This window comes from Erithacus rubecula (genome assembly GCF_903797595.1).
Source record: "Erithacus rubecula genome assembly, chromosome: 2".
Taxonomy (NCBI): domain Eukaryota; kingdom Metazoa; phylum Chordata; class Aves; order Passeriformes; family Muscicapidae; genus Erithacus; species Erithacus rubecula.
The window spans coordinates 19732970-19757896 of NC_136685.1; the positions used below are offsets into that span (position 1 = coordinate 19732970).

At 37.7% G+C, this 24927-nt stretch overlaps 1 protein-coding gene across 4 annotated transcripts in view; it reads left to right on the forward strand.

Annotated features, from left to right (window-relative positions):
- DLGAP2 (DLG associated protein 2) overlaps positions 1-24927 on the forward strand; it is a 438256-nt gene that overhangs the window by 339399 nt on the left and 73930 nt on the right. For all 4 annotated transcript variants that reach the window (XM_079325551.1, XM_079325552.1, XM_079325553.1 and 1 more), the window contains 2 exons: positions 1880-1945; positions 16862-17931. In XM_079325551.1, the coding sequence (XP_079181677.1) occupies positions 1880-1945; positions 16862-17931 (1136 nt within the window). The remainder of the gene's footprint in view (positions 1-1879; positions 1946-16861; positions 17932-24927) is intronic.

Below are 24927 nucleotides of genomic sequence, written 5' to 3' on the forward strand. Positions count from 1 at the left end.
CTATCTTCTTGATTTTGAAGTTAGCAGTAAGATCTCCTACTTACTTACAAGAATATAAAGGATCCTTCTGAATATTTTTGTTATAACTTTCATTACTTACAACTGATTCCTGTGCAGCCACATTAGAGGACAAGCATATGAGTTATACAATATAGGCAGATCATGTGAGCAAAGTCTCCATGGAAACTGCCTAATTTGTGCTTTTATTTAATTAGAGTTGTCCATTACCTCTCCAAATGAAGTTTAATTTAAATTCATATGCCAGTCATTTTTTAAATTGTGTATGACTTTTCATCCATCACTTACCGAGTTCTCTTGTAGGCTGTATTTTAGCAGACTGAGTTTATTTAATGATTGAGTTTATAAACAGGATGTTTATTTGACAGCTCAGCTTATCCAACATTCTTAACATCCTTGGAACTTAATTTCTATGCAGTATCTGTGCTATACAACTTATTGTTATCAATTAGATATTCTTAACCTCAGAAATTGTCAAAAAAACCTCAGAACAATTGCTTGAGAGATCCACATGAGTATATTCACTCATTTTGCTTGCTGTGAGATAATTGGGAAAAAATCAGACTACGAATAAAAAGTGTAACCAAGGCCAAGAAATATGTAAAATGCACATGTTTAACTGTTAAATGGTGCATTGAAACAGGCAAAACTGTGTCTATTGTAAGCTGTACCACAAAAACCAGCTGGTCTCATTGAGGCACTCTTAAGAGAAGTCTGAGTTGGTTCAGCCTTACAGAACTGTCTGCCCAAGGGTATGATAGCAGGAACTGATGTGAGTTATTTGTAAGTCATCAGTCCTTGGTTGTGCACCAGAAAAACATAGTCTGCAATACTTGATTTTATCTTTCTTTCAAGAGCTGCTGGTAGTGGGAGGATATGAAGTACTCCATTATTTCCCAGTTCTTACAGGGTAACATACACAGATGATAAAAAAGAGGACAGTGGAAGGCTGTGTATACTCAATAATTCCCACCCACCTGAGATACCAGCAAATATGGAGAATAGGAAAAAGTATAAAAGACATTAAAAATGTAGTATTGAGCAAATACATGACACATATTGCTGACATATTTTGTATTGTAATGTTTATATTCTGAAGCAAATCTTGCATCTCATGCAATTGTTACTGACCCAATTTTCCATTTGCAGCTCCATTACAGAATTATCTAGACTAGGTGCCAAGTCCAAAATTAGTTTACAGCATGACCAGAGGGTGATGCAGAGGCAACAAACTGCAGCTCTGAAAGGATATAAGCAAAGTAGCTCAGAGCTGCACTCTGGACATTCAGGTGGTTTCTGCATTCATACAGCATATACATATCATCCAAGTTTAAATACTCTTTCAGAATTACAGAAGTTATCTCTTGAAAAAAAAAAATGTTATTGATAGCAAAAAGTCATCATCACAGCACTATCAGAACTGAAAAGGTTGTGTATAAAAGGTAATAAAAGTAAGAATCATGTGTGGGAAGTGCTAGAAGTGCAACTGGAGAACCAACAATAAGGATTCTTCTGGAATAATTACATGAAGGCTGAAAGGCAGTACAATTTAAAAATTGGAAAGAACGATTAAAGAGATGTTACAAAAAAGGCGTTTATGAATATTATGACACTAGTAATTTGAAAATGTCTAGCAAAATTAAAATAATCATAATTAATAATATTGCTAATAGAAGAACACTTGAAAAACTGGCAAAGGGACAGATACTGCAGATAATAGCAACTCAGCAGCTTCACATTAACAGAGGTCCCGAATGGTAATAGGTGTCACTGAGTGGATTTAAAAGCAAGTGGAGAGTTATGTCTGGATGTAGAAAAATATCAGCGTTATTAAAGAGCTACTTTGTTTCTGTCTTTTCAGAAGAAGAGGGTGGCGATCTGCTCAAGGCGGGCTTCAGTTTTCCAGGGACGCCCGAGGAGGAGCTAGGTACAGATGCACCTGTGACACCTGGTACCGCGGGCTGGCGCAGGAGCGGCGCAGGGGCACAGCCCCCGGCGCCGCGGGTGACAGGCACAGAACTCCCAGACAGACCCTCTGGGCTTTTCTCACCTGCTCCTAAGGTTACAGAATGCGAAGGGAAATCCTCAGGTCTGGCTAACACGCAGAGGATTCAAAATACGGTGTTCAAGGAAATTGGCAACCTTCCTCCTTTTGTGTTTTTCTCCTTGTTGTGGATGATACAACTGTGCCTGAAAAAGACCCCTGAGATTTTGTGCCCTGAGACAATGAAACCTTTCATGAGAGATGCCACCCCTCCCTACCAAAACCCTTGTTATCATCTAGGATTTCTATTGACTTTTAACTTTACTAGATGATTGGTCTTTTCTCACCTAGAATCAAAGTAATTGGATAGTTCTCAAGTTATAATTTTACTGGTTAGAAGTTCAAACCCCTAAAGTTTATACAAACCCTTTGCTATGCTATGTGTCTGGATTTTGCTGGTAGAACCCTTTGAAGAAATAAACTACCTTTGGAACCTCTCGAAGCTATCCAAAACCCATAGCAGCCCAAAACTAGAACCACCCTAGCCCAGGCAGATGCACTTGTCTTACTCTTTACAGAACATCCTAAATGCAGATGAAAAAAGTTTCAGAGTTTCAGAGTTTTCAGTGTTACCTTTCCAATTTGAAAAAATAACAGAAGCAAGAAGAAATCAGAAACTCTTAAAGCACACGGGGAAAATCTTGATACCTCTGTCTTACAAAGCTAGCACTAAAATGTCCCACTGGCTTCGATTTTATACATTTAGACTGTGAAAAAATTGAGTTTCTTTTCCTGGAATTTCATACTCAGATTGTCACTGGTTTATGTGAAATCTGTCAGAATTTTGATTTATGTGCAATTACAATTTATATGCAATGTGGTTATTTTTAGAAAAGCAATATGAGAAGTGGTTTCTATGTATTTGCTACTTAAAGCTCCCTCTATTCAACATGAGCTTACTTACATTTCAGTAGTCAGTGTAAAGTAATTTTTCTTTTTGTGCATATGCTCATGTTAATATATTGCAACAGTTTATTTTTTGCTATTAGGATATTGTTGTAGTTGACAAGAATATTATAAACTCTTGCCCTGACCGTGTTATTACCCACTGCTGGGAAGAGAAATTATAGTTGCTGTGTTAAGGAAAACTAGCTAAGCTGCTAGAACAAGGAGCATGAATTCAGACAGGTTAGGTCCCTGTGTTTAGCCAATCTCTTAGAAGAGGATTTTCTCAAACAAGTAGTGTTTACCACTTGATTGCACTTAAATCAGGGAGTGTAATTAATGTTCAATGTAAAAATATCTGTACTGGACTTTTTTATGCACTTAACATTTCAAAGCAAGTGAAAAGAAGCTACAGGATACATTCCAAAAATTAGACAGAAGAATGTGTTAAGGAAGAGACTGAAGAAGCCTCAGGCAGTTTCTGCCTTAATCAAAGTGGTGTAAGAGGGAAGATATCATTAAACATGAGGCTTCCAAGGAATCTCACAAGTGGATCCTATGGAGGGGTCATGAAATGAACAAGTCTCACAGCCTTCTTGGGCATTTGGAGGTTTTTCACCCTGCTGTCCCATTTCACAGCGTATAGGAAGGAGTTCAGATGTCCTGGGTTAGAATTCATCTCATCTGAGAGTTGGAAAATATTTCAGATGTACAAGTCAAAACTGTAAATCTCAGGATTTCCTTTAGAGTCCATGAAGAGTGATAGACTTTTCTAGGACATAGCAGGTTTGGCCTACTTTAGAAGCTTAATCAAAGTGAGATAAGTCATGATTTAGAGGTATATCAAAATTGTTCTCCTTCCCATTTGTTTGAGAAAGAACTGCAGGATTTCTGGAGCCAGAGTAAATGATACAAGTCAATAACACTAAACCTCAGGTGCCTATAGGAGCAAGGACCCTCTTACAAAATAGGTAATCAAAGGTCAACACAAAGATATATCCTAACTGACCAATCATCCAGAACCCTGACTAGGAAGAAGATGAGGGATTAGTCAGAAATGAGAAATAGGAAAGAAAAACAGCAATAAGAACAGCAAATAACAACTGGACTACAAAGAAATTAAGCTGCTTTCAAGCATTTCAACTATTTATGGCCAAATGACTGAAAAAATATGCCAAAAGCAAGGAAAAATCTGTCCTTGCTCCTAAACATTGTCCTTATTGCAGTCTTCTGAAAATAAGTACCAAAGATTGCTAGATAATACATGGGAAGAGGTGGACAGCTTTAATATTTTCAGAAGAAAATCCTGTCCTCCTGACAGGACCTAATTACCAAACTGGAGGTGGACAAAGTAAGTGGACTGGATATCATCAGTAATGTAAAAACATATGATATCCCCCTCTCCCCTACAGGGAATCACTGAAATTGGAAAGACCTTTAGAAAAATTGTGGGATAGTTAGTTAAATTCTGTAGAGACAAGCTCAGCTGTGTTTATGTGCTACACCTCTACAGCTGGATAGGACATACCTGTCTTTCAGTCTTTGCCCTGGTGTTGTGTTCTGTCACTTGAAGATTTGTGTTCAAATCAATGAGCTGGATATATAACTTAAGTGAAAAAGCTGCAAACATCTTTCTTAGTCTTCACTTTTTCTTGCTTTTGGACACGTATAAAGTTAATTATTTTTTGGAGATAAATATGAGTCTGGGTGGATACTCTAATGTCTGGAATATGGAAATGGGCCCACTTCTTTTCTGTAAATACATAACCCAATGACTATGTCATAATTTTGTATGAACAGTCTCAATCTGACCGACTGCTAGAGACCTTCATCCCTGAAGAAAACACAGAGAGGGTTTTCCCTGAGAAGTAAAATAAATTGCCCTGAGTCAAGACAGAGTCAGGATGGTGTTCTTTGAGGTAGCTCTAACTGCAGGGCCATTCATGATTCTAGACTCTCATTGGCCTGAGGGGCTTAAAGTTATGATCTCTCTGCTACTGAAAGATCTCTGGCTCCAGGTCCTTGTTTGCAAAGTGGGTTTAGAATTTCCTAGTGAGGTTTGGGGCTTTGGTGGAGTTTAATTAATGTTTGCACAGTATCACACCAGAGTGAAAATGCTGAATAGACATTAAATAATATTTTTAATAAAATGAACCACTGCCTTAATTGGAAAAAAGTATCAAGGGATAGGACTGATCTCAACTCTTTCCCATATTGATTCTGTAAAAGACCTCATTAGTTAAAACAGGCAGAGGTGCAAAAAACAAAAACAAAAATAAAAACAAAACAAAACACAAAAAACCCCAAACAACAAAAAAAAACCCCAAAACAACAACAAAAAACCCCCAAAAAGCACAAAACAAAACAAAAAACTTATCTAAGCATTAACAGTCAGTTTTTAAGAATAATACTTCATAGCTTTTTCATTAACATGTATTTCTTATCAGAGTTCAGGTTGTATCACTGATACTAGATTCACACTCACACCAAAACTTCCTATTCTTTTCACTAGGAATATCTCAAATAAGAAACCTGATTAACCTAATAGGAAAATAAAGGTAGCAGGGCATGGTGATGGGAGCAAGAGATCTATTGTGTGAGCTCAAGCAGCTCATTGTAAGTCTCATGGAAACTGGAGTTCTTTCATTCCAAGCTTTCTTCTAGCTGATGTTTATATTATCTAGGAAATATTACTGTGTAAGGAAAGAAAAATTTAATGAAAGCACTCTTTTCTATCTTTTTCTATCTTTCTAATCTGAAAATTTCTTAGTCTTGTTTACTTTAGGCATGTAAAGGGTAAGGCAATATTTTGCTTTAGGTGTCAAAAGCAAATAGTGCAATCTTAACAAGAGAGAAAAAAATCTGTGTTTGAAAGGCATTCAAATAGTTAAAGAAATGTGAACAGGGAAGATGGGATGAAATTCTTTATAAATATATATTTTAATAGGTACTGCATGCACAGAGTAAAGGGGGGAAATAGATTATTGGAAAATTTTTAACTCCTTTTTTCAGGTCAGGAAAACATTTACTTTACATGAGTTTATAGTTTGCAGCATCTAATGTGAAGCAAAGAAAGAACTTGCACTAAAGGCTTTTTACATTTTTTTCGCCTTTGCCTTTTACTACAGTAAATTGCTGTTTCCTCTTTAGGAATGGGTATTGAGTTGATGTTCAGGAAAAGTTGAAACCTGTAAAACAGGTTGCAGTTAATAATAATGCTTGTAACGTGCCCTGATTGCAAAGTAAACTGTAAGGGAGTTAAAGGGCAGGTTACAAAAACGTATTTTCATTTCACAGTTGATGCTTTTGATTAATTGGTAAGGTTCAAGTGTCAGACAGTAACTCATGGTTATTCAATCACTGTTGATTGCATGATCATGCCTTTATGACCTTATGTGTTGGAAGGAAGAAAGGACATGGCTGTTATTGAAATCAGAACATGAATGAAGTCCTGACTTTTCAGTCTGTCTGTCCTTCTACTGTATTATCCCTCCTTGCTCAGTAAAGTCAGTGTCTGAACACTTCTCAAGGGTTTTAGCTTCATGTACCAGGAACTGCAGGAAATTTTCCCAAGGACAGAGGAGGGATTGTCAGTGAGCTCTTGACAGTGCCACATCCACCCTTGGTGCACCTTCCCCCAGAGCATCCAGGGATAGTCAAACATCTGCAGACTGACTGCAGCTGGTGGGACTTCACTCAGGCACGAGGCTTGGCCACACAGAGCAGCCACTGCAGTGACACTCATCCCAGTAACCAGCAGGCACCAGAGTAACACTCTGGTTTAAATTCCTAAATGGGCCACAGACTGAATATTTCCCTGGTTTGTGACACTAACACTCAGAGGTACAGAAGTTTTATTCTAGTCCTAGAATTTAATCTAGTCCTATTTAGTCTAGTGGAGAATAGAAGTCGAGAGTCTACAAGAGATGAGCACAAAGGATCATTGCAACCCAGTGATGTAAGGTCAAGACTCTCCATGGCAGCTCACACCCCTGCCCATGGCCTTGTCCTGAACCACACAAATAATTCATGGCTGACAGAAAACTTGACTGCAGATTTCCCAAGTTAGTCCTCTAACCACAGGGCTATCTGTCTGTCATATAATAAAAACATGTAGCCAAGTGGTTTGGTATGACAATTTATAAGTCTTTCAGATTTACAAGAGATTTTAAATATGACTGCCCCGATACGATTTAGTGCCATATGATTTGTTAATTGTGAGTAGATGAAGAGATACTGGAAAAAAAAAAAAAAATAGCCTTTCTTATTTATCTTATTCCATCATATCTTGAAATAATTACGCTTCAAATCCTTTGTTTTTCTGTACCCAAAACTGTAATGTAGAGGCTTACTGGCATGATAATGACTGTAGAAAACATTAATGAAATAATAGAAAATATTTTTCAGAAAATAAATTTTGAACTTCAAATTCCTTTTAGTTATGTTTGAGAACTTAATCTGTAAGTAACTTTCAGTCATAGAACAATATCATATCATAGGGCCTGATCATATAAAAACATGCTAACTGTCCAGCATTTTAATTATAGGTTGCTGGCAACAAATGCTTACAAACAAAAAGCTATTTCCAAAAATTAAATACCTCATAATGTCAAATAACTGCAAAAATCCCATTAGGCCCAAGGTCAATTCACACAAGCAGGCAAAGATATTTGTAAGGATGTAAGAATAATCAAATTGGATATTTGTAATGAATTATTCATCCACTTCTACTACAGAATACAAAGAGGGTTATGCATTCATAAACAAATATTTCTGTTCTAAATAATTTCACATGTGGGATGTTAGCACAGAAGGGATATTTTCCTCTCCCTCGTGGCCTGCTGACCTCTGTAACATCTGGGTGTGTACCTGACTTGCAACATTTACCTTCCCATACAGAGTGTGATGGCTGCTGCAGAGATGATGATGATGGTGATGATGATGATGGTGAGATGAGATGAGATGAGATGAGATGAGATGAGATGAGATGAGATGAGATGAGATGAGATGAGATGAGATGAGATGATGAGATGAGATACCGCCTGCTTAGCCACACCTATGTTCCTTAAGGAGTGTTTTCATTGTATTCTCCCTTTTCCAAAGGATAAACTGTGAAGCATTTAAAATATATTCCTATGATGAGCAGCTTAAATGATGTCCTCTTGATTTCCTCAGAAAAATGTTACCATGCTCTACCTCCACATTCCTGTGGAATTCCTGCACAATTCCCATCATTGCCTCCTTAGGTTCTGTCAGGAGTGGGGCAATTTTGGCACCACCAGTATGGTGGAGATGCTTCCAGTGTGGAGGTAAATGACAGCAGTTTTCTGCCTGAGTGCTGGGCACAAGATCCCCGTGTTCCCAAGGGAATTTGCACTGGCAGAAGCAGTGCAGCAGCATAAACATCAGCAAAGATTGCTAACACAATCCCAGCTTTCACTGCTGAGTTCAGTTGTCACCTTTCATTGTGCAACTTCACTTGTTTTTCCATCTTTTTATAATGTCATTTCTCTTCATTAGAGAACAGACAGCAGCATACTGAGATGCCTTGTCTCAAACTTGCCCAGAGTGGGGGTGCTTAAGCCAGCACCTTGTCCCAGGAACAGGAGTCACCGCTTGGCCCTTCACTGCCACGTGGAAAATCTGGGTGCCAGTGATTGTGGGAAAGGCAATTAATGTTTGCAAAGCAGAGCTCAGCCAGGCACAAAAGAGATAGCACCCTGATTTGGAAAATTCCCAGTCTGCAAGTTATGTAAAGAGGAAGATTGTCTGCCTGTAACTATGGAAACAGGTTTAAAAGGGATCTTGTCACCAGGCTGCTGTTTCTTCCTGTACCCCACAGGAAAATCAGGATGAGTCCTCCTCCATCTCAGTGGGTTGAACTGAACAGAAAAGTTCACCATACAATGGCAAAGCAGCAAGAGACAGTGCCAAGAGTGTACACCTAACCAGATAATGATGGACTCCACAAAGTAAAATAATTTTTTTGAGTCAGACCATGGATAAAACTAAAATTTTTGGTGAATCAAAAGTCTGCAAGGAACCGATGCTGAAGCTTACAGAAAATCAAATAATTTTCTTCAATTTTGATAATTTAAAAGCTGAATTAATGTTTTAAAAGAGAAAATATGAAGTTTATTTTGAAATAGAATAGTATTTTAAATCAGTCATTGTTCCATGCCAATGCTTTCAGTAATTAATTATTACATTATTTCTTTTCCTGAAGATCAGTCTGTAAAATAACTGAAATCTTTAAAAATATATCCATGTTTTAAAGAAATAATAAAAGGCAATTTAGCAAGAATATACTAGAAATATTTTTGCTTGGATACACGAGCATTAGTTCTTGCAGTCCCCTTAGTATTGGATGGAGTAAAAAAACTTTCTCTGTGATATATCATCATAAAAAGTGAACAAATTCAGAAGAATTCCAGAAACACTGAGAAAAAAAATCAGGGAAGGAGATGATAGGTATCAGCATTATTTCTTTTGTTTGATTTTTGTTTAAGGATCAATGATAAGTATTTCTTAGTAAAAAAGAAACCCTGGAGATTTGGTGGTTCCATGCAACTGAATAGTTGGTCCATGTGGTTTGGATCCTTGGGATTAAATTTTGGTAATTATGCCATCACAGGCTGTATTTCAAAAGAACCACCTTTCAATGTCATCATCTTTCTGACTGGGAAACCTTGCAGGTTTCTAACACATTTATTCCAGTCCAGCAAAATTGTGTATTCTCTGCTTAGACATGATCTACCTCAAGTAACACAGGGGTCACAGGTAAAATGACCAAGAACTTTTCCCAGCAAATATTTACAACTAATCTTGGCCCCATTAAGTTAATGGGAGATTTGTTACTGCTATCAACATGACAAGGACTTCCCTTGTACTTCCAGAGCTGGGCATAGATTTCTGTGTATACCTTTGAGTTGTACTGTGCAATTACTTTGGCTTCCTTTAATTGCTGAGAAAATAGTGGCAGTTTTATGACCCCGAGGGAAATGGATTGTCTCATGGCCTAATAACTGCAAGCAGCAAAATTTCATCCTTTAGGAAAGGAAATCCATAAAGCCAGGCACAATAAGGAACAAAAGAAGTTTAATGGCGTTGGGTTAGCATTTCTGCTCTGTATTTGGAAGCATTATAACCAATTGTTCAGTGATATTCACAGAGTGGACTCCATACAGCTGGATTTTTCCAGAAAATAAGTTTACATGTTAGTTATTTTAGGTCAGTCTAGTTGTGCTACATTCTATTTTTTTCAAAACTTCGCTGATCATACACATTCTGTGAAAAAATATTAGTCATAAATCATTCTGTGGCCTTACCTGAGTCATAGCACAGTTGAAAGGTGAAAAATGGCAATGTACTTCAAACTTGAAAAGCACTGTGAAGTTCTGTGTGCTGCATACTAGTTGGTAGCAAAACATCACACACTTCAAACCAATGGAAATTCATTTTGCACCATCCTGAGGACTCCCTGCATTGCTCCACTCCATATCCTGGAGCTTTATACAAATCCCATACTGCCTCTTACAGATTTCTGTCCTATTCTTTTTCATGGCATGGGCACAATATGGTGACTTTTATCCTCTCCATCCAGTCCAAGGGCCAATTTTTCCACCCAGATGTGAGATGTCTTCATTCCTCAAATACTGTTTCCACATTTCTTCATTTTCACATATAGCATGCCTTGTTCTCCATTCCAGGCAGTCAGTCTTGTAACCTGACTTTAGCTTGCCCCTGATCAAGCTTTCCCCAGTTATCACAACTCTCTGCTTTCCTTCTTCCCAGTATATTTGAGCTTTATGTCCCCCACAAGCCTGTTCCATTCTTGCTCACTGACTATTATTCAGCACTCTTTTTATTATATACCCTTTTCTCTTATCATGCTTATTTATCTCAGAAATAAATCCCTTGAGATGTTGGACTATCAGTCCACTAATCTATATTTGAAAGATGGATAGATGTGGAAAATTGTTGGGCTGAACAATAGGATTTGGTCCTATCAAATATTTGTTGCACATGCAGACACCTGCAGAACAGTGCTCAAAACTGACTCTACTGAATAAATTGCAGCATTCCACATGGTCCTTACTTTTCCCTTTCAGTTTCCTGACTTTGCTCCAATTTGGTATGTTCTGGACTCTGGTGCTGTTCTAAGAATACAATTTGAATGTCCATTTTTACCTAACATGGGAGTTATAAATACCATCTTGCTCTTGGTCACTGTCATGTGGTTCCACTGAATTAGCTGTCAAAAACATTTTCCATGGTTTAGCAATATCCATGTGCCTCAGATCACCTAAATATTCATTTCTGAGGAAGGTTTCTGCACTGGAGCTTGTCAGCCACAGTTTTTGCCATAGTCAGCACTGACAAATATCTACATGAAGGGTAGTATTCATGTTGATTTTGGACACATTGTTCAGGCTAGTGGAAACAGAGCCAGATATGCCTGCCACACAGTGCCCAGGATTCTGAATAGAGAATTAGATTTCTTTTTCAGGTTGATGTGTCAGAACAAACCAATCATCCACATGCAGTCCATGTGCTGTTTGAGAGCTTTGGGCATTTTGGTGTTTGGCTTTAGGCCCTCAGAACCACCTACTTCTCTCCTTTGACTCTGCAGAGATACTGGATGCATAAAGGACCTTGTTGCAACAGGGTTGTGAGAACCAATACAACTTGTCTTTGAGGGGATGCCACTCAATCTTCAATATTTCAAATAAGCAGCCTGGGTAGTTATGTGGGAATTCACAGAAAGGTCAATGCACTGCATGAAGAGCAAACACCAAAAATACAAGTTGTCTTCTAAAAGTGGAAGATGGTCACTCAATCTTTGCAATTTTATGCAAATTTTATACAAGATGCTGTGCTACAAAATAGGTTGGAAATCTCATGAGACCATAGCAGAAGCTTAAGCATTAGCATTTCCAGATTTCTTCCTTGCATTTTTCAATTAGTCACTCTTCTCAATCCCTGTAAATACTTATTTTCAAAGCTAGAATAGAACAGAGAAAAATACTACTACAAGTTAATGAGGAAACAGTTCTCATATAATACTACTTAATGCAGACCTTGGACAGACATTTTTCTAGCTAAAGCATTTTAATTACCCATTTTAATGTTTAATGTCTACTAATTTAATTAATACATCAATTTTTCCAATATTTCATTTTTTATTAGTTATAGGTTAAGTTGTATATATAATTTTCATTATGCATATCAGCACTGATTCAACTGCATGAAACAGCAACATGCAGCAGTCTGGTTTTGTCTATCACCTCTTTTTGAAGGCTAGGTTAGGTATCTCTTTTCAGTAGTGTATTTTCCTGGTTACACTAGGCAGAAGAACTGTTCCTTCTTCAATGAAAACAGCACAGATGTTTCAGATGGGAAAGCACTTTACTGATAAGTTGATAAGGTTAAAGCAATTCAAATTTCTCAAGAGAAAGAAAATTGAAAAAAAAAAAAAGAAAAAAATCAGGCATCTTTTAGTAGTATTATCATACCCTGGAAACTTGCTTCTAATATGCAACACACAAAAAGATTTGTGGAGACATGCACTTCTACAGAATGTCAGAGAAGTTTCTGTGTTTTTATATTGGTGCTCTTTAGCCAAGAGCAGTGTTCCAGAAACTCCAGAAATGCATAGCTCTTATGTTTCATTACTTAGAGGGTTCTAGCCTTGTGACCTAAAACATTAACAGCAATTTTAATTCATTGTTTCAAACATTTCAAACCAAATTTCTTGGCCCTTGATACCAACTAGCACAAGGAAAAGTCTTGAATTATCTAAAAATTGTAGCCAGATGCTAAGCACAGGCAAACCAATGTCTGCTTGGAGCAAGAGAACAACTCTTAGAAAGTCCAGAACTGAAAATAGAACAAAAATCAGGGAAACACATGGCACAACAGGGAAAGAGTTGAAAGAGATAGGAAGGGATGCAGAAATCCTTCCATCTGCCAAGGTTAAAGGTTGACATATCTGTACAGTCGTCTCTGAATAAAAAATAAAAAAAAACAGCTTTAAGGGATTTTCAGGGTTTTGGAATTATTGGATTTTCTGACATAACAGCCCATGTCTTGTTCTAGGTTCACCCCCAACCCCAGTCTTTAAGTACTACCTGACTATCCACTGAAGTTAATTGGAAAATTCCATTTTGCTCAGATGAAATCTAAAAAATGCCATTCATTTTTCCTAAGCTCTCATATTTTTCTGTTCCTGTTCCTTTATCTCTCTGTCTGCTTTAGGTTATGTTTATTTGTTCTTCTGTCTCCCTTTAGCTCTTTAGTTCTGATGGTGGCATTTTATGTTTTTAGAGTGATCACCCAGAGCAAACATAGGAGCTGCTGTAAAGAAAAAAACAAACTTCAAGATATAGACTAAAACTTCAGTCTAATCTGTTATCATTTGATCTATCAATTATGAAACTATTTAATTATGCCAAAATATTAAATGTATTTTGAAAGGATTGAAGAAAAAAAAAAATTACTGTAGCTTTATGAATTTTTATTAATCAGCTGAACTGTAGTCACTGACCATAGACACACTTTTAGCCCCTTTCAAATGCTAGGAAAGTATGTTAGCTTAGTAGAATTTTAAGCTAGCACATTTTTCTTGACAGGCTAAGAGCTAGCACATGGGCAATTACACTGCTCTGGTACCACACACTAATTCATTCAGCCACAGCTCTATTGTTTCTTCAAGCTCTTCAGTCTTCTGAAGTTGACTGAATAATACAAAGCACAAATTACTTGATAAATTTATATATTGTATTTCAAAATTCTGAATAATTTTCAAAAAGTTTGTATGAATAAGTAGTTGTGTCTGGGATAAAGAGCAAGTTTGATGTCCTAGATAGACAAACCTAATTGTAGTAATAAATCTAAATTATGCACATAAGTAATTTGGGAGTTTATCTAGTTTTAGTTACTCTCTATGACAGAGTTAAGAGGGGGCAATTACTTCTGGAAAACTACTTTTTAATTCATGATTTAATTATTTTGATTACTCTTAATAAATGCCTATAGCAGTTTCTAGCTACTGTGTTTCAAACAAAAATAATTCAGACATTCCATGTAGCACATAAAATGCTATATGAAAGCATGCTATGTGAAAGCAACACACAGAAAATTGTATTTTTCTATAGCTGCAATGAGCTGGAATCACAGGGAGCCATGAGGGACAGAAAAGCTGTTTTTAGATTATCAATTGCAGTGCAGTCAAATCATCACATATCATATTCCTATGTGTATAACAGGATGAAAATGTTTGAAGCCTTCTGGGCTATGTTTGACATTGCATGAGGCCTAAAGAAATCACCAGGGACTAGCACTTCTGTGCTCAAGAACTCATTCAAAATTAGTTTCTTATTCTCGTTCTTTCATTCTGGATCTCTGCCATGCCCTTACTTTTTTTTGTCTAAATACATTGGTGAGGCATAGTACAAGTTATATTCATTCATAGATGTGCAAGATTGTGATGAAAAGGCTTGGGGTTGACTCTCATCATGTTGTTAGAGTGACAGAAGAGCTTCCTTCCACCTCCCTCTGGCTCACACCTCTGTGAACATCAATATCAGAAAATCCATGAGCATTTTGGAAAATGTTTCCTGTATTTCAACTTCCTGTTTCTGTAAAAGGAGAACAGTACCTTCCACATAGAATCCTAGAATATTTTGGGTTGAAAGGCACCTTTAAAGGTTATCTAATCCAACCTCCCTGTAATAGGCAGTGTTATCTTCAACTAGACCAACTTCTTCCAGTATTTTACCACCTTCATTGTAAAAAAAAACTTCTTCAGTCTATGGAATCTCATGGGTTTGTAAGAACTGCAGTAGTAATCTTTGTCAAGTGCTTTGGGAACCCTTTATGGGAAGTACAGACTAAGTAAATTCAGCACATGGTCCATTATTGTTCCCCTGATAATATTTGGTAATATCCTGGATAAAGTACCACTAATTACAGGACTACTTATGTGGCTGAATTCCAAAGCACTGTTATAATTTACTGTCATGTCTGTATATAATCAAAATTACGTCATCTCAAAGAAACAGTTATATTTCCTTCCTGTAACAACATTTATCCAAGATATTATAACCTAAATAGGACACCAGACTGAGTAATCAGCAGTAATAAGATTTTATTTTAATGTGATAATAGCCAAGAATTAAGTAAAAGAAACAGACAGGAAAACAAAATAGAAGCTGAAAAGGATATATGCACAGATCCATCAGTTTGATGCCATGATAAAGTATGGAGGTGCCGTTTGTACCCTTAAAACCATATTTTGATTTCAGTGTGGCATCACTGTGCCTAGGCTGAAGAATACTTCCCTGTTTATTAGTTTAATGCTGCATCCATTTTAAAATGATGTGTGCAACTCTGTTGATATTAAGTGGTAATAAAATTATCAAAGCATCTCCCACAATAGGAAATATACAGCATTTAGGTTATGAGATAGCTGATGCTAAAGACTTGCAACCAATTGCCTTATGTACTGAAGGTATTATGAAGTAACACATATTAGAGAGATATGAGTATTGATCTGTTTCATGACCATATCCAGGCATTGAGTTTTCACCAATAGTGGAAATGTGATTTAGAACAGCTTTGTCATAGGGTTAGAAACCCTTCAAAGTACTGCCAATTACTGTGTTATCTCTACAGCCTGGTTTCAAGTGTCCAGTTAATAAATATTCACTGGCTTCCATTTTGGTTGAGACCTGCGACTTCTTTGTATCAACCACCTGTGCAAAATTATTTAGATTCTTAGAGCAAATTTGCAGAAAGGCTGTGCTAAGTGGGTTGTGTAAACACTTACACATCTGTCTTATCCTCTAAAGGATTATCTTGCATCTTATCTCTTTGTCTGCTATTGAAATGTTTCTTAAATAAGCTGAAATTGAAGAGGGAAAGTGAATGAGAAAATCAAATTGAAGTATTTCTGGGGTTGTTTTTAATTTTCTGTTTGTAACATTTGACAGCTGCAAGAAATTGTTTGAGAGAAAAAAAATCAAAGGCTTAAGTATCAAAATCGTTGCTTACAAGCTACTCTTATTTAGCAATCATACTTGCATAATAACCACAACTTGGAGCACATGACTCATAGGAACAAGTAATCAAGTATATAAAACCCCATAGCTTGTACCTAAATATATTTGGTTTTTTTTCAGAAATAACTTAGAGTCATTAAGTAAATATTTTGTAGTGTGGTCATAAAAAGGGGAAAACTGCCTAATAGAGAATACTCTACATGTATGGCAATAGCAATAATACTTCTGAACTAAGGATAACAGATGTTCAAATAGTATGAAATGCTTATTGATAAACTGCTTAGCAATAAAAAAAAAAAAGTTGTATTTCAACACATTCATATTTTTTTCTTCTTGCTGTTTATTATTTTTACTTATGAAGAGTGAACTTAGGATCATGAGCTGAGATTCATTGAAGAAAATGAAGTTCAATTCATGGTATACAAAAATGACTCCATGGAGAAAGGATACATGTAATATATCCAACTGTGAAATCACCATATAGAAACCAGACCCATGTAACTTAAATGATTAGCCACAAAGTTTGCCATATGAGCTATAAATATTAAATAATAAATTGAATACTTGAATGTATCCATTAGATTTGAGTAAATTTACACAGCGAATAGCTTCATAACATCTAGAATTGCTAGAAGATGATTTTGCAAAGAGAAAGGAGGCTGTATTTACCCCATAGTTTACTCATAGTGAACAATTTTAATCAGTTTTTAAATGGTGGAAGAAATTTCACGAATGGTGAGACTTTCCACCAAGGTCTTAGAGAAAAAATGTTTAGTTTTTCAATATACTTGGAATTTTCAGGTTAATCTTTTAATCAGACACATAACACAGGTTTTATGTGTTCTCATGACAGACCAGCAGTACTCATGGTCGCCTTCTCAGCACTTCAATGAAGAAAGATACTCTCCTGCTCCGAGGAATATGAAAGGATTATCTGGTAGTCGCAATCAACCACAGTTATGTTCAGCTCATACTTGTGGCTTAGCATCCCCTGAAGATTGTGAGCATACCCACGACCATATCCACCATGGGCAGGAGCCAAGGCCATCGTATCTTCTCAGCCCCACGGAGAGTTGTCCTCTGGACCACCACCGTTGCTCCCCACGCAGCTCCATCCATTCTGAGTGCATGATGATGCCCATGGTAATGGGCGATCACATGTCAAGTAGCACTTTCCCCAGAATGCACTACAGCTCTCATTACGACTCCAGAGACGACTGCGCCATGTCTCACGGTAACCCTAAGATTAACCGTATTCCTGCAAATCTTTTGGACCAATTTGAGAAACAGCTTCCTCTCCACCGGGATGGCTTTCATACCTTGCAGTACCAGCGGACCTCAACCGCTGCGGAACAGCGCAGCGAGAGCCCGGGAAGGATACGCCATCTCGTTCATTCCGTCCAGAAACTTTTTACTAAGTCTCATTCTCTGGAAGGATCATCCAAGGGCAATGTTAATGGAACAAAGGGAGACAGTCGAGGGGACGATCATCATCATGGGCACCATTCCAAGCACAGCAAAAGGAGTAAAAGTAAGGAGCGAAAACCAGAAACCAAGCATAAATCTGGAATGAGTAGCTGGTGGAGCTCTGATGATAATTTGGACAGCGATAGCACTTACCGAACCCCTAGCGTGGTAAATAGGCACCATGCAGATCATATATCCCATTGCTATCCTGAGGCACTCCAGGGGCATTTTGGGGATCTCTCATTGAAGACTTCCAAAAGTAACAATGATGTGAAGTGTTCGGCTTGTGAAGGGCTACCAATGACCCCTGATAGTAAATATATGAAAAGGAGTTCTTGGTCCACGCTTACAGTAAGTCAGGCTAAAGAAGCTTATCGCAAATCATCTCTGAACTTAGATAAGCCTCTGGTTCATCAGGAAATCAAACCTTCCTTGAGGCCGTGCCATTACCTTCAGGTAAGAGGAAGATTTTCTTGAGATTTTTAATGAAAAGAGCATCACAGTATATGCCATAGTCATCATAAAAAAATAAACAAAGGTACCTGTCTAAGAATTTCTGTATGGCTATTCTAATGCAGATATCAGATATTTCATTAAAGTGAGAAACCTCTGGCTTTTGTCTTTGTTTATAGACCACAGATTAAAAACTATAAAACAGGTGTGATATAAATTAGTTTCATGTGAGTAGATGTGTTTTCATCTTTGGAATCCACACTGAACACCTTGATGAAATATATATACTGCACTACAAAGGGAGCAGACCTCTCAGCAGTCTGAGAGCTAGCAAAAGGCTTTCAAACACATCTATGAATGAGTGGTTTTAAAAACAGGCTGTGGGGAATCCTATTTTTGTGTTCCTTTATTCCTTCTCTCCATGTCTTTGTAAGTAACAGAAGAATGGATTTACTGGTGCACCAAACTGCTTTGTTGTGGTGATGATCAGCCGCATATTTCATTTTAATGATTGTATCACCCCGGATCATATTGAACTCGGCCTCTTTTGAAGCCATACTCTAACAACATCTGTGTTCAAAGATACATGGGTACCTCAGAGAGAAAGATATTTCAGGCCTGGGCCTCAGACTGGTTTTGATGGTGTTCTGCACAGGTTTTCTCTTGCAGCAACAAAGAAGCTCCCACTTTCTCCTACATTTAAATTTTAATACCTCTGCTTGATGCCATTTGCCACCCCAAAGTCATGCTAATGTAACTACTTATCATGCTGCAAAATTACCCAGATTATAAAGTCACATGGGTTTAAAAAATACTTTCCAAAATACTATTTTTAGACATTTGCATAATTTACCTGGCCTACGTCCAGCTCAGTCCCATCACAAGTGACATAAGCACATCAGATTATACAGAGAGCTCTAGTGGGTGCAGAGCAGAAAGGAGAGAGTACTCAGAGGAGAACTTCAGCTAGCTTTGTCACCGGAAAAAATGTAGTATATATAAATATTCCTTTAGTAATTTGTACTAAGTATAGCCTGCAAAGCCCACATTGTTCTGAGCACGTTCTCTTCTATTTCTTTTTAAGGAACTCCTTTTCTCCAGAACTTCACCAATTCTCACATTAACCTGAGGAAATATCTAGTCCAGGTCTATGTATTTGGAGATTTTCAGTTTCTCTGGGCCCTGCAGAAATGACTGTACTTCTGTGCAGATCTCCTCTCAGAGCTATAGGTGTCCAATAGCAATGAGTCACACTTGAAGAGACAGATCTTTTCAAATGCATATGCAGACATCCAGGATCACTCTTCCCTACTGAAACAGGGAAAGTTTCTTATTGAAGAGAAAGGAAAATAAATTGCAGCCCTCAGAGCATTACCATGCAAATTGATTCCAATCTAGACTGACAGCTGTGGTATTTTATCATATCCAAGTACATTCTCATGTATGTAAAATAGACTGCACTTCCCTGGAAGTTTTTGATCCAACTGAAGGAGCCAGAACTGAAAGTGCGTCATGTGCAGAGACTTCCACTCTGTGTGAAGTGTCTGTGTTCTAAAACCATGCATACAGCTGTGACTTACAGAGTTTAGATAAGACTAGTTTTTTCCTTCCCATTACATGCTTCTACCCTGACAATCCTGGTTCCTCTATACCTCTTTTGGGTTTACTGCTTTCCTTCTCAATCATGTTTCATTATTTCTTCTTCCCCATTCCTCCACTCCTACATTTCATCTGTCTTTGCAGAAGCCATCAATTTTTGCTTTTCATTGGCCTTCTCCTTAGTCCCAGCTTATATCAGCATCGTTAAGTGAATGTAAAAGACTGAGCTCACAAACTAACCCGGCTATCACTAAGTTTTAGATCAAGCCCAGTGACAAGCCTAGGGGTCAGAATAGCACACTTCTTTACAGTCATTTTTTTTATGCTTTTTGTGAATTAAGATTACTACAGAAAGGAATTTTCATTCTGTAATTATGCAGGTTTATCCAGCTTAAAATCTAGGAGATGTGAATTCAAATTTTTGTTGCACAGAGACTTTGTGATCTTTGTTCTTAAGACCCTTTAAAAATGGGATAGTACCCATTTCCTATTCACAGGGATCCTATAATGGAAATACGTTAAGAGTCAAGTGCTCAGTTACTACCACAGGGAATCTATAGTTGTGTCCAAACCAATAATACAAGGAATTCTATAACAGAAACATTCTCATTAAAAAATACTAAAATAAACCATATGTTCCATTATATCAGAATGTGCCATTCAGAGCATAGATATCCTTCAGACTGAGTGGCTGGCTTATTCACTAGCCCACGGTCAGCAAACAAATTGAGGGGACTCCATTCTGTCAATGTCTTAACTAAATGCTTGGTTTTGAAACTTCTGCTTTGAGGGATGTTGGGCTGTCTCGATGTAATTATTAAGAACAGAAATATGCCCCATTATTAGCTCTGCCAGGAACATTCTCTCTGACCCAGGAAATGTAATTTGTTAATTGCTGCACACCTCAATTGCTCTATTTGAAAAACTGAGGAAGGATATTTAACTTTTCTTACAGCAGTGTAAGCAGCATCACTGAATAACGATTGGATAAAAATAACCATTAGGTTCAGAAACTAGAAAGGTAGAAAAACATGTCAGAATCCTTACCCAGGAGAGTTTACTGCCTTGCTCAAAAGTAGATGGTTATGAGAATTCAAGGGATTCTGATGTGCAGCAGCAGATTTCCCTGAGGTGCACAAGTGAACAGATCAGCATAAAACCCCAAGGCCTTTCACAGGGTCTCTGTTTTTAAAGTGATATTAAATACATTTGTCCTGATTGATGTCAGCTATATATTTTTAACTCTTTTTATAATAAAAGTGTGAAATTATAACCCTTCTATGAATACACAAATATGTAAGCATTCCTCAGAACAACAAAATTTAAATGTCTATGTTTATATATTAATAATATCAATTTATTTATATTAATACATGGCTGTTGTTCTACTATGTAGTTATATGAGGTTTCTCAATAGCCAACTCACTTTTCTATCCATTGATTTTCTTCCTATAATTTTTTTCAGTATCTGCATGAAGTATTTCTACTTCTGTTTTCCACTGTGTCATTTGATATGCAGAATTTCAAACTGAAAGACCATGGCAGTCTTAGGCCTGTGCTTGAGACCTTGTTTTTTGTGTTACATTTCTGGGCTTCCACTTTGCCTGCCACCATAATTACTGAACTTCTTTTCCTTCAAACTGAAACTCTGAAGAGTGAATTTAGGAATTTTCTGTCTAGAAAGGAAGCAAAGTAACTAGTGCCTGGAAACAGGAGATGACACAAGGGATTTTGAAGGTGTCTGCTCATTATATGCTTCAGCCATGTTCTAGAGTTGAAAGAAAGTATTTCTTTAACCTAGTAAATCTCCAGGCCTAATCTCTGGCTCCTCTTTTAGGTTTTCACATTCCCTTCTCCACACAGTCCTTGCAGCTAAGGCATCTCTTTGGACTGGGAGTGTGTGCTGTAAGTCAGAGGTGATTCAGTCAACATGCCTTTTTCAAGCATGGATGGTCATCTAGTCCTAAAGTGGATGGTTTGACAGTAGTAAATTAGTTGAAATAAAGCAGTATAAAGTAGTGATTGTGTTTCTTGTTTAAAACCCAGATCAGATTTGCATCACTCCTTCTACAGTGGAGGTGATGGGAACATACAGGGACAAGGGAGAGGGGAAGAGTGAGAAGCTCATTTGGGAGGGCTGTAATGTCAATCAGTTGATCAACCACCACCTCAAGAGCAGAGGGCAATCATTTGTAACTGTACATTAACAGCATTTATCAGACCATGTCTTGTGATTGATTAGCTGCAGTTGTTATGTATGGGACTTTAATTTCTATTTTGAATGCAGACAAATTGAGCATCTCAGTGCATTTCTGGGCACCAAACACTCTGCCACCTCACTCAGCAGGCAAAACAGCCGTAATGCACACTTTTGTATCATTTTAGCCATAGTGGCTGCTCCTGTTTTCCAAGTCACTTAAATTTTAACATAAAATATGTTAAGAAAAAGATAAATGAGCTGTGAGATCTCCTCTGCTTTCATCAGCTGTTCTGGCTAATTAGGTTTCACACGTGTACAGTGCAATGACTTTGATTAATTCCACTCTGATATGAGTGCAAGCATAGGAGCAAAGATTTTTAACAGAAAAAAGAAAATGATATGAACCAGATAACTGTGCTGAAAGGATGTGCACAAAAGAGTCACTGAGTTTTCCAGAACTGAGATAACTTTGGATGCTAGTTAAAGAAAAATAATTCCTACAAAAGAGACAAAAGATAGGCAAGGGCATCACACTCACCATGACTGTAGTTCTGGAACACAGTGTGATGTGTCACTGATTAATATTCCTTCCTCACCCATTCAACAGCCTCCAAAGCAGCAAGGAACTGGGGTAAACATACCACAAGGTACAGTGAATGAGTCAGCACTAAAAAAGGAAATAGCATGTTGTTCTAAAAATGGCTTCAACCCACTCCTGTCTTCCTAGTGCATTTAAGAACGAGCGTCATCGGTTACAGCAGAGGCACTGCTAAGCATGTGGATAATAATGTCAGCTGGGAACTCTACAGAATGAAAGAAAAGCACAGAGTTGGTCTTAAAAAAGGAAAAGAAAAAAGCAGCAGTTTTGAGAAGGCTCTGTGCTGATTTAAGTCAAGGCTACATGGAGAAAATCTTTGAGTACAAGCTAATGGATAAATAGGCCTTAAGCCCTCAGTTACCTTTTCCCAGGAACTCTACTGTGTGAGTGTGACAGAACAGATTCCCACAAATGAAACCAGTGCCCTTGTGAGGCACACCACTGCTTTGCACTCTCCCTCTGGTTTGCAGGGATAGATGGATTTGAACTCAATGCACTCTTCTCAGCACTTCATCTTTGTGAAACTAGATTGTTTGCTTGACATAAAACCCATGCATGAACTACAGAAACTACATCCAGTCCTCTAGCAGTAAGTGCATACTGTGGAGCTAGGCAGAGCTAGGAGAGATTTGATACTCACCTCCAAATCACTATCACCCACGCTGCCTTCACAATGATTTATGGCCAACCACTACTCAAGAATTAACTGGGCTGTTTCCACAGCAGGAGAAGCTAGTATAGACAGTAGGGTAGCAGGGCAGTCTGCATCCTAAATCAGCATGGAGGAGTGCTGTACCATTTGGTTTTCCACAGCCCATTACAGTCCCACAAGGATGTCTCAGCCATCCCTATGCCTTCCCAGTCAGCAGTGGAGATGTGCAAGACAAACAGGTAGTGCCCAGACAAAAAGGGAAATGAAGGGACAGTTTTTGCCTATGGTCCATTCACAGTATTAACATCAGCTTTCAATATCTCGTGAAGCATTAAATAAAAAGGAGTAATAAAGCTTACACTTGCCTGTATTTACAGAATGCTGGTGGGTTTGTGCATCACAGATCCCAGAAACTTATATAACCCTCCCAAGATAAAACAAATATAGAAAAAGGAAAATTTTAAAAACACATTCAATCAATGAATTGTAAAGCAAAGCTCTGACCAAACTCTCTTAAATCACTGGTATCTTGAATTACTGTGTCAATCAGTGATACAGTGCAGTGCTTCCATGCCCATGTACTAGGATCCTCATACTGGATAAAACGAATTACTTAAACTTTTTTCCAAAAGAGAGTACTAAGATTTCAGAGTTATTATTTTCTTAAAGCTGCCAGAACATGTCCCTATTACTGTGGAAATGTCAAAGCTGTGAGTAGAAAAGGGAGGCCGTGATCCCACTGCCCTTTAATCAGGGGGAGTTGTCCTCCTTTATGATGTTAGAAGTGTGTTGCCAAATTGTTTTTCAGTGTTCACTTCACTGAAGCTGAAGGGTGACCTTTGCAGTTGTTTCTCAAAGGTGTCACTGGTTCTGAAGAAGTTTTCATACAGGAGTACCTTACTAGGTAAGGAGACTGCCAGGAACACACGCTTGGGGCTGTAATGACTGCACACCCTCCTGGGCACAGGCACACCCAGCTCCTCTCTTGAGCACTCCATGCCATTTTTCCTGCAAGGAGTTGACTGTAGAAATGGTATTCACAAAAGTTGCTTTGTTTTTGTTTTTGGTTTTTTTTCTGTGTTTGGCTATCTTACAGTGCTGTGATTAAAACTTGTTTTTTAAAGTGGAATTGCAATGTATTCAAATAGCTTATTGTCCATATGGACAGGTTTCCTGGTACTTTGGTAGGGAAACACTTTTTGAAAAGTAAGCAGATAGTTAATCACTGCGTAGTAGATAGACAGGGAAAAGTACTTTTTTTGCCCTGACAGTTAGATAATTGCAGTCATCTGGACTTAACTCTTCAAACATTATGTCAATCATTAGTTAAAATCAGAAAAAAAATGATGAGAGGCAAATATAGCTATTAGTCTTTAAAATATTTCTATCTTAAAGATGTGCTGTTTTTTCAGCAGTAGACCTGTAACAAACTGAAAGGAAAAAAGTTATATCATTTCCTGCTTCAATTTAATAAGATGCTGTTCACCCCAGGCCACTTTCTGAGTCAGCCCTGCATATGCTGCCTTTTAGGTACATCCCTCTCCAGCCATTATAATAGCTCTGCAAAACTGGAGACCTTGCTCCTTAGACTCTGTGGTTTCAGAGGTGCTGTGTATTGTAAGTTTGTTGGGAGCACATCTCCTTTTCTTCTTTTTATGGACACTTTTTTTCTCTTTATTTCTCTTCCGTAACCTTGAATGGTCTATGGGGTCTTGCCAGACTCAGAAAAACTTGTGGTCAGCTTCATGTGCTGATGTTGTTGTCCCTGGGTCTCATCTGCTGCCTGCTAGTCAGGCAGCCCAGCTGGCAAGTGAATTCCTGGCTCTCTTTCACCTGTAGAAAGAGACAGCTGCAATCCTGTTTTGGTCTTCAGCCTTTTGATGCTTGGCTTTAGCAGAATATGAATTTAATTCAATTTATAGAAAAGGATTTTAAGGAAAATGTAACTAT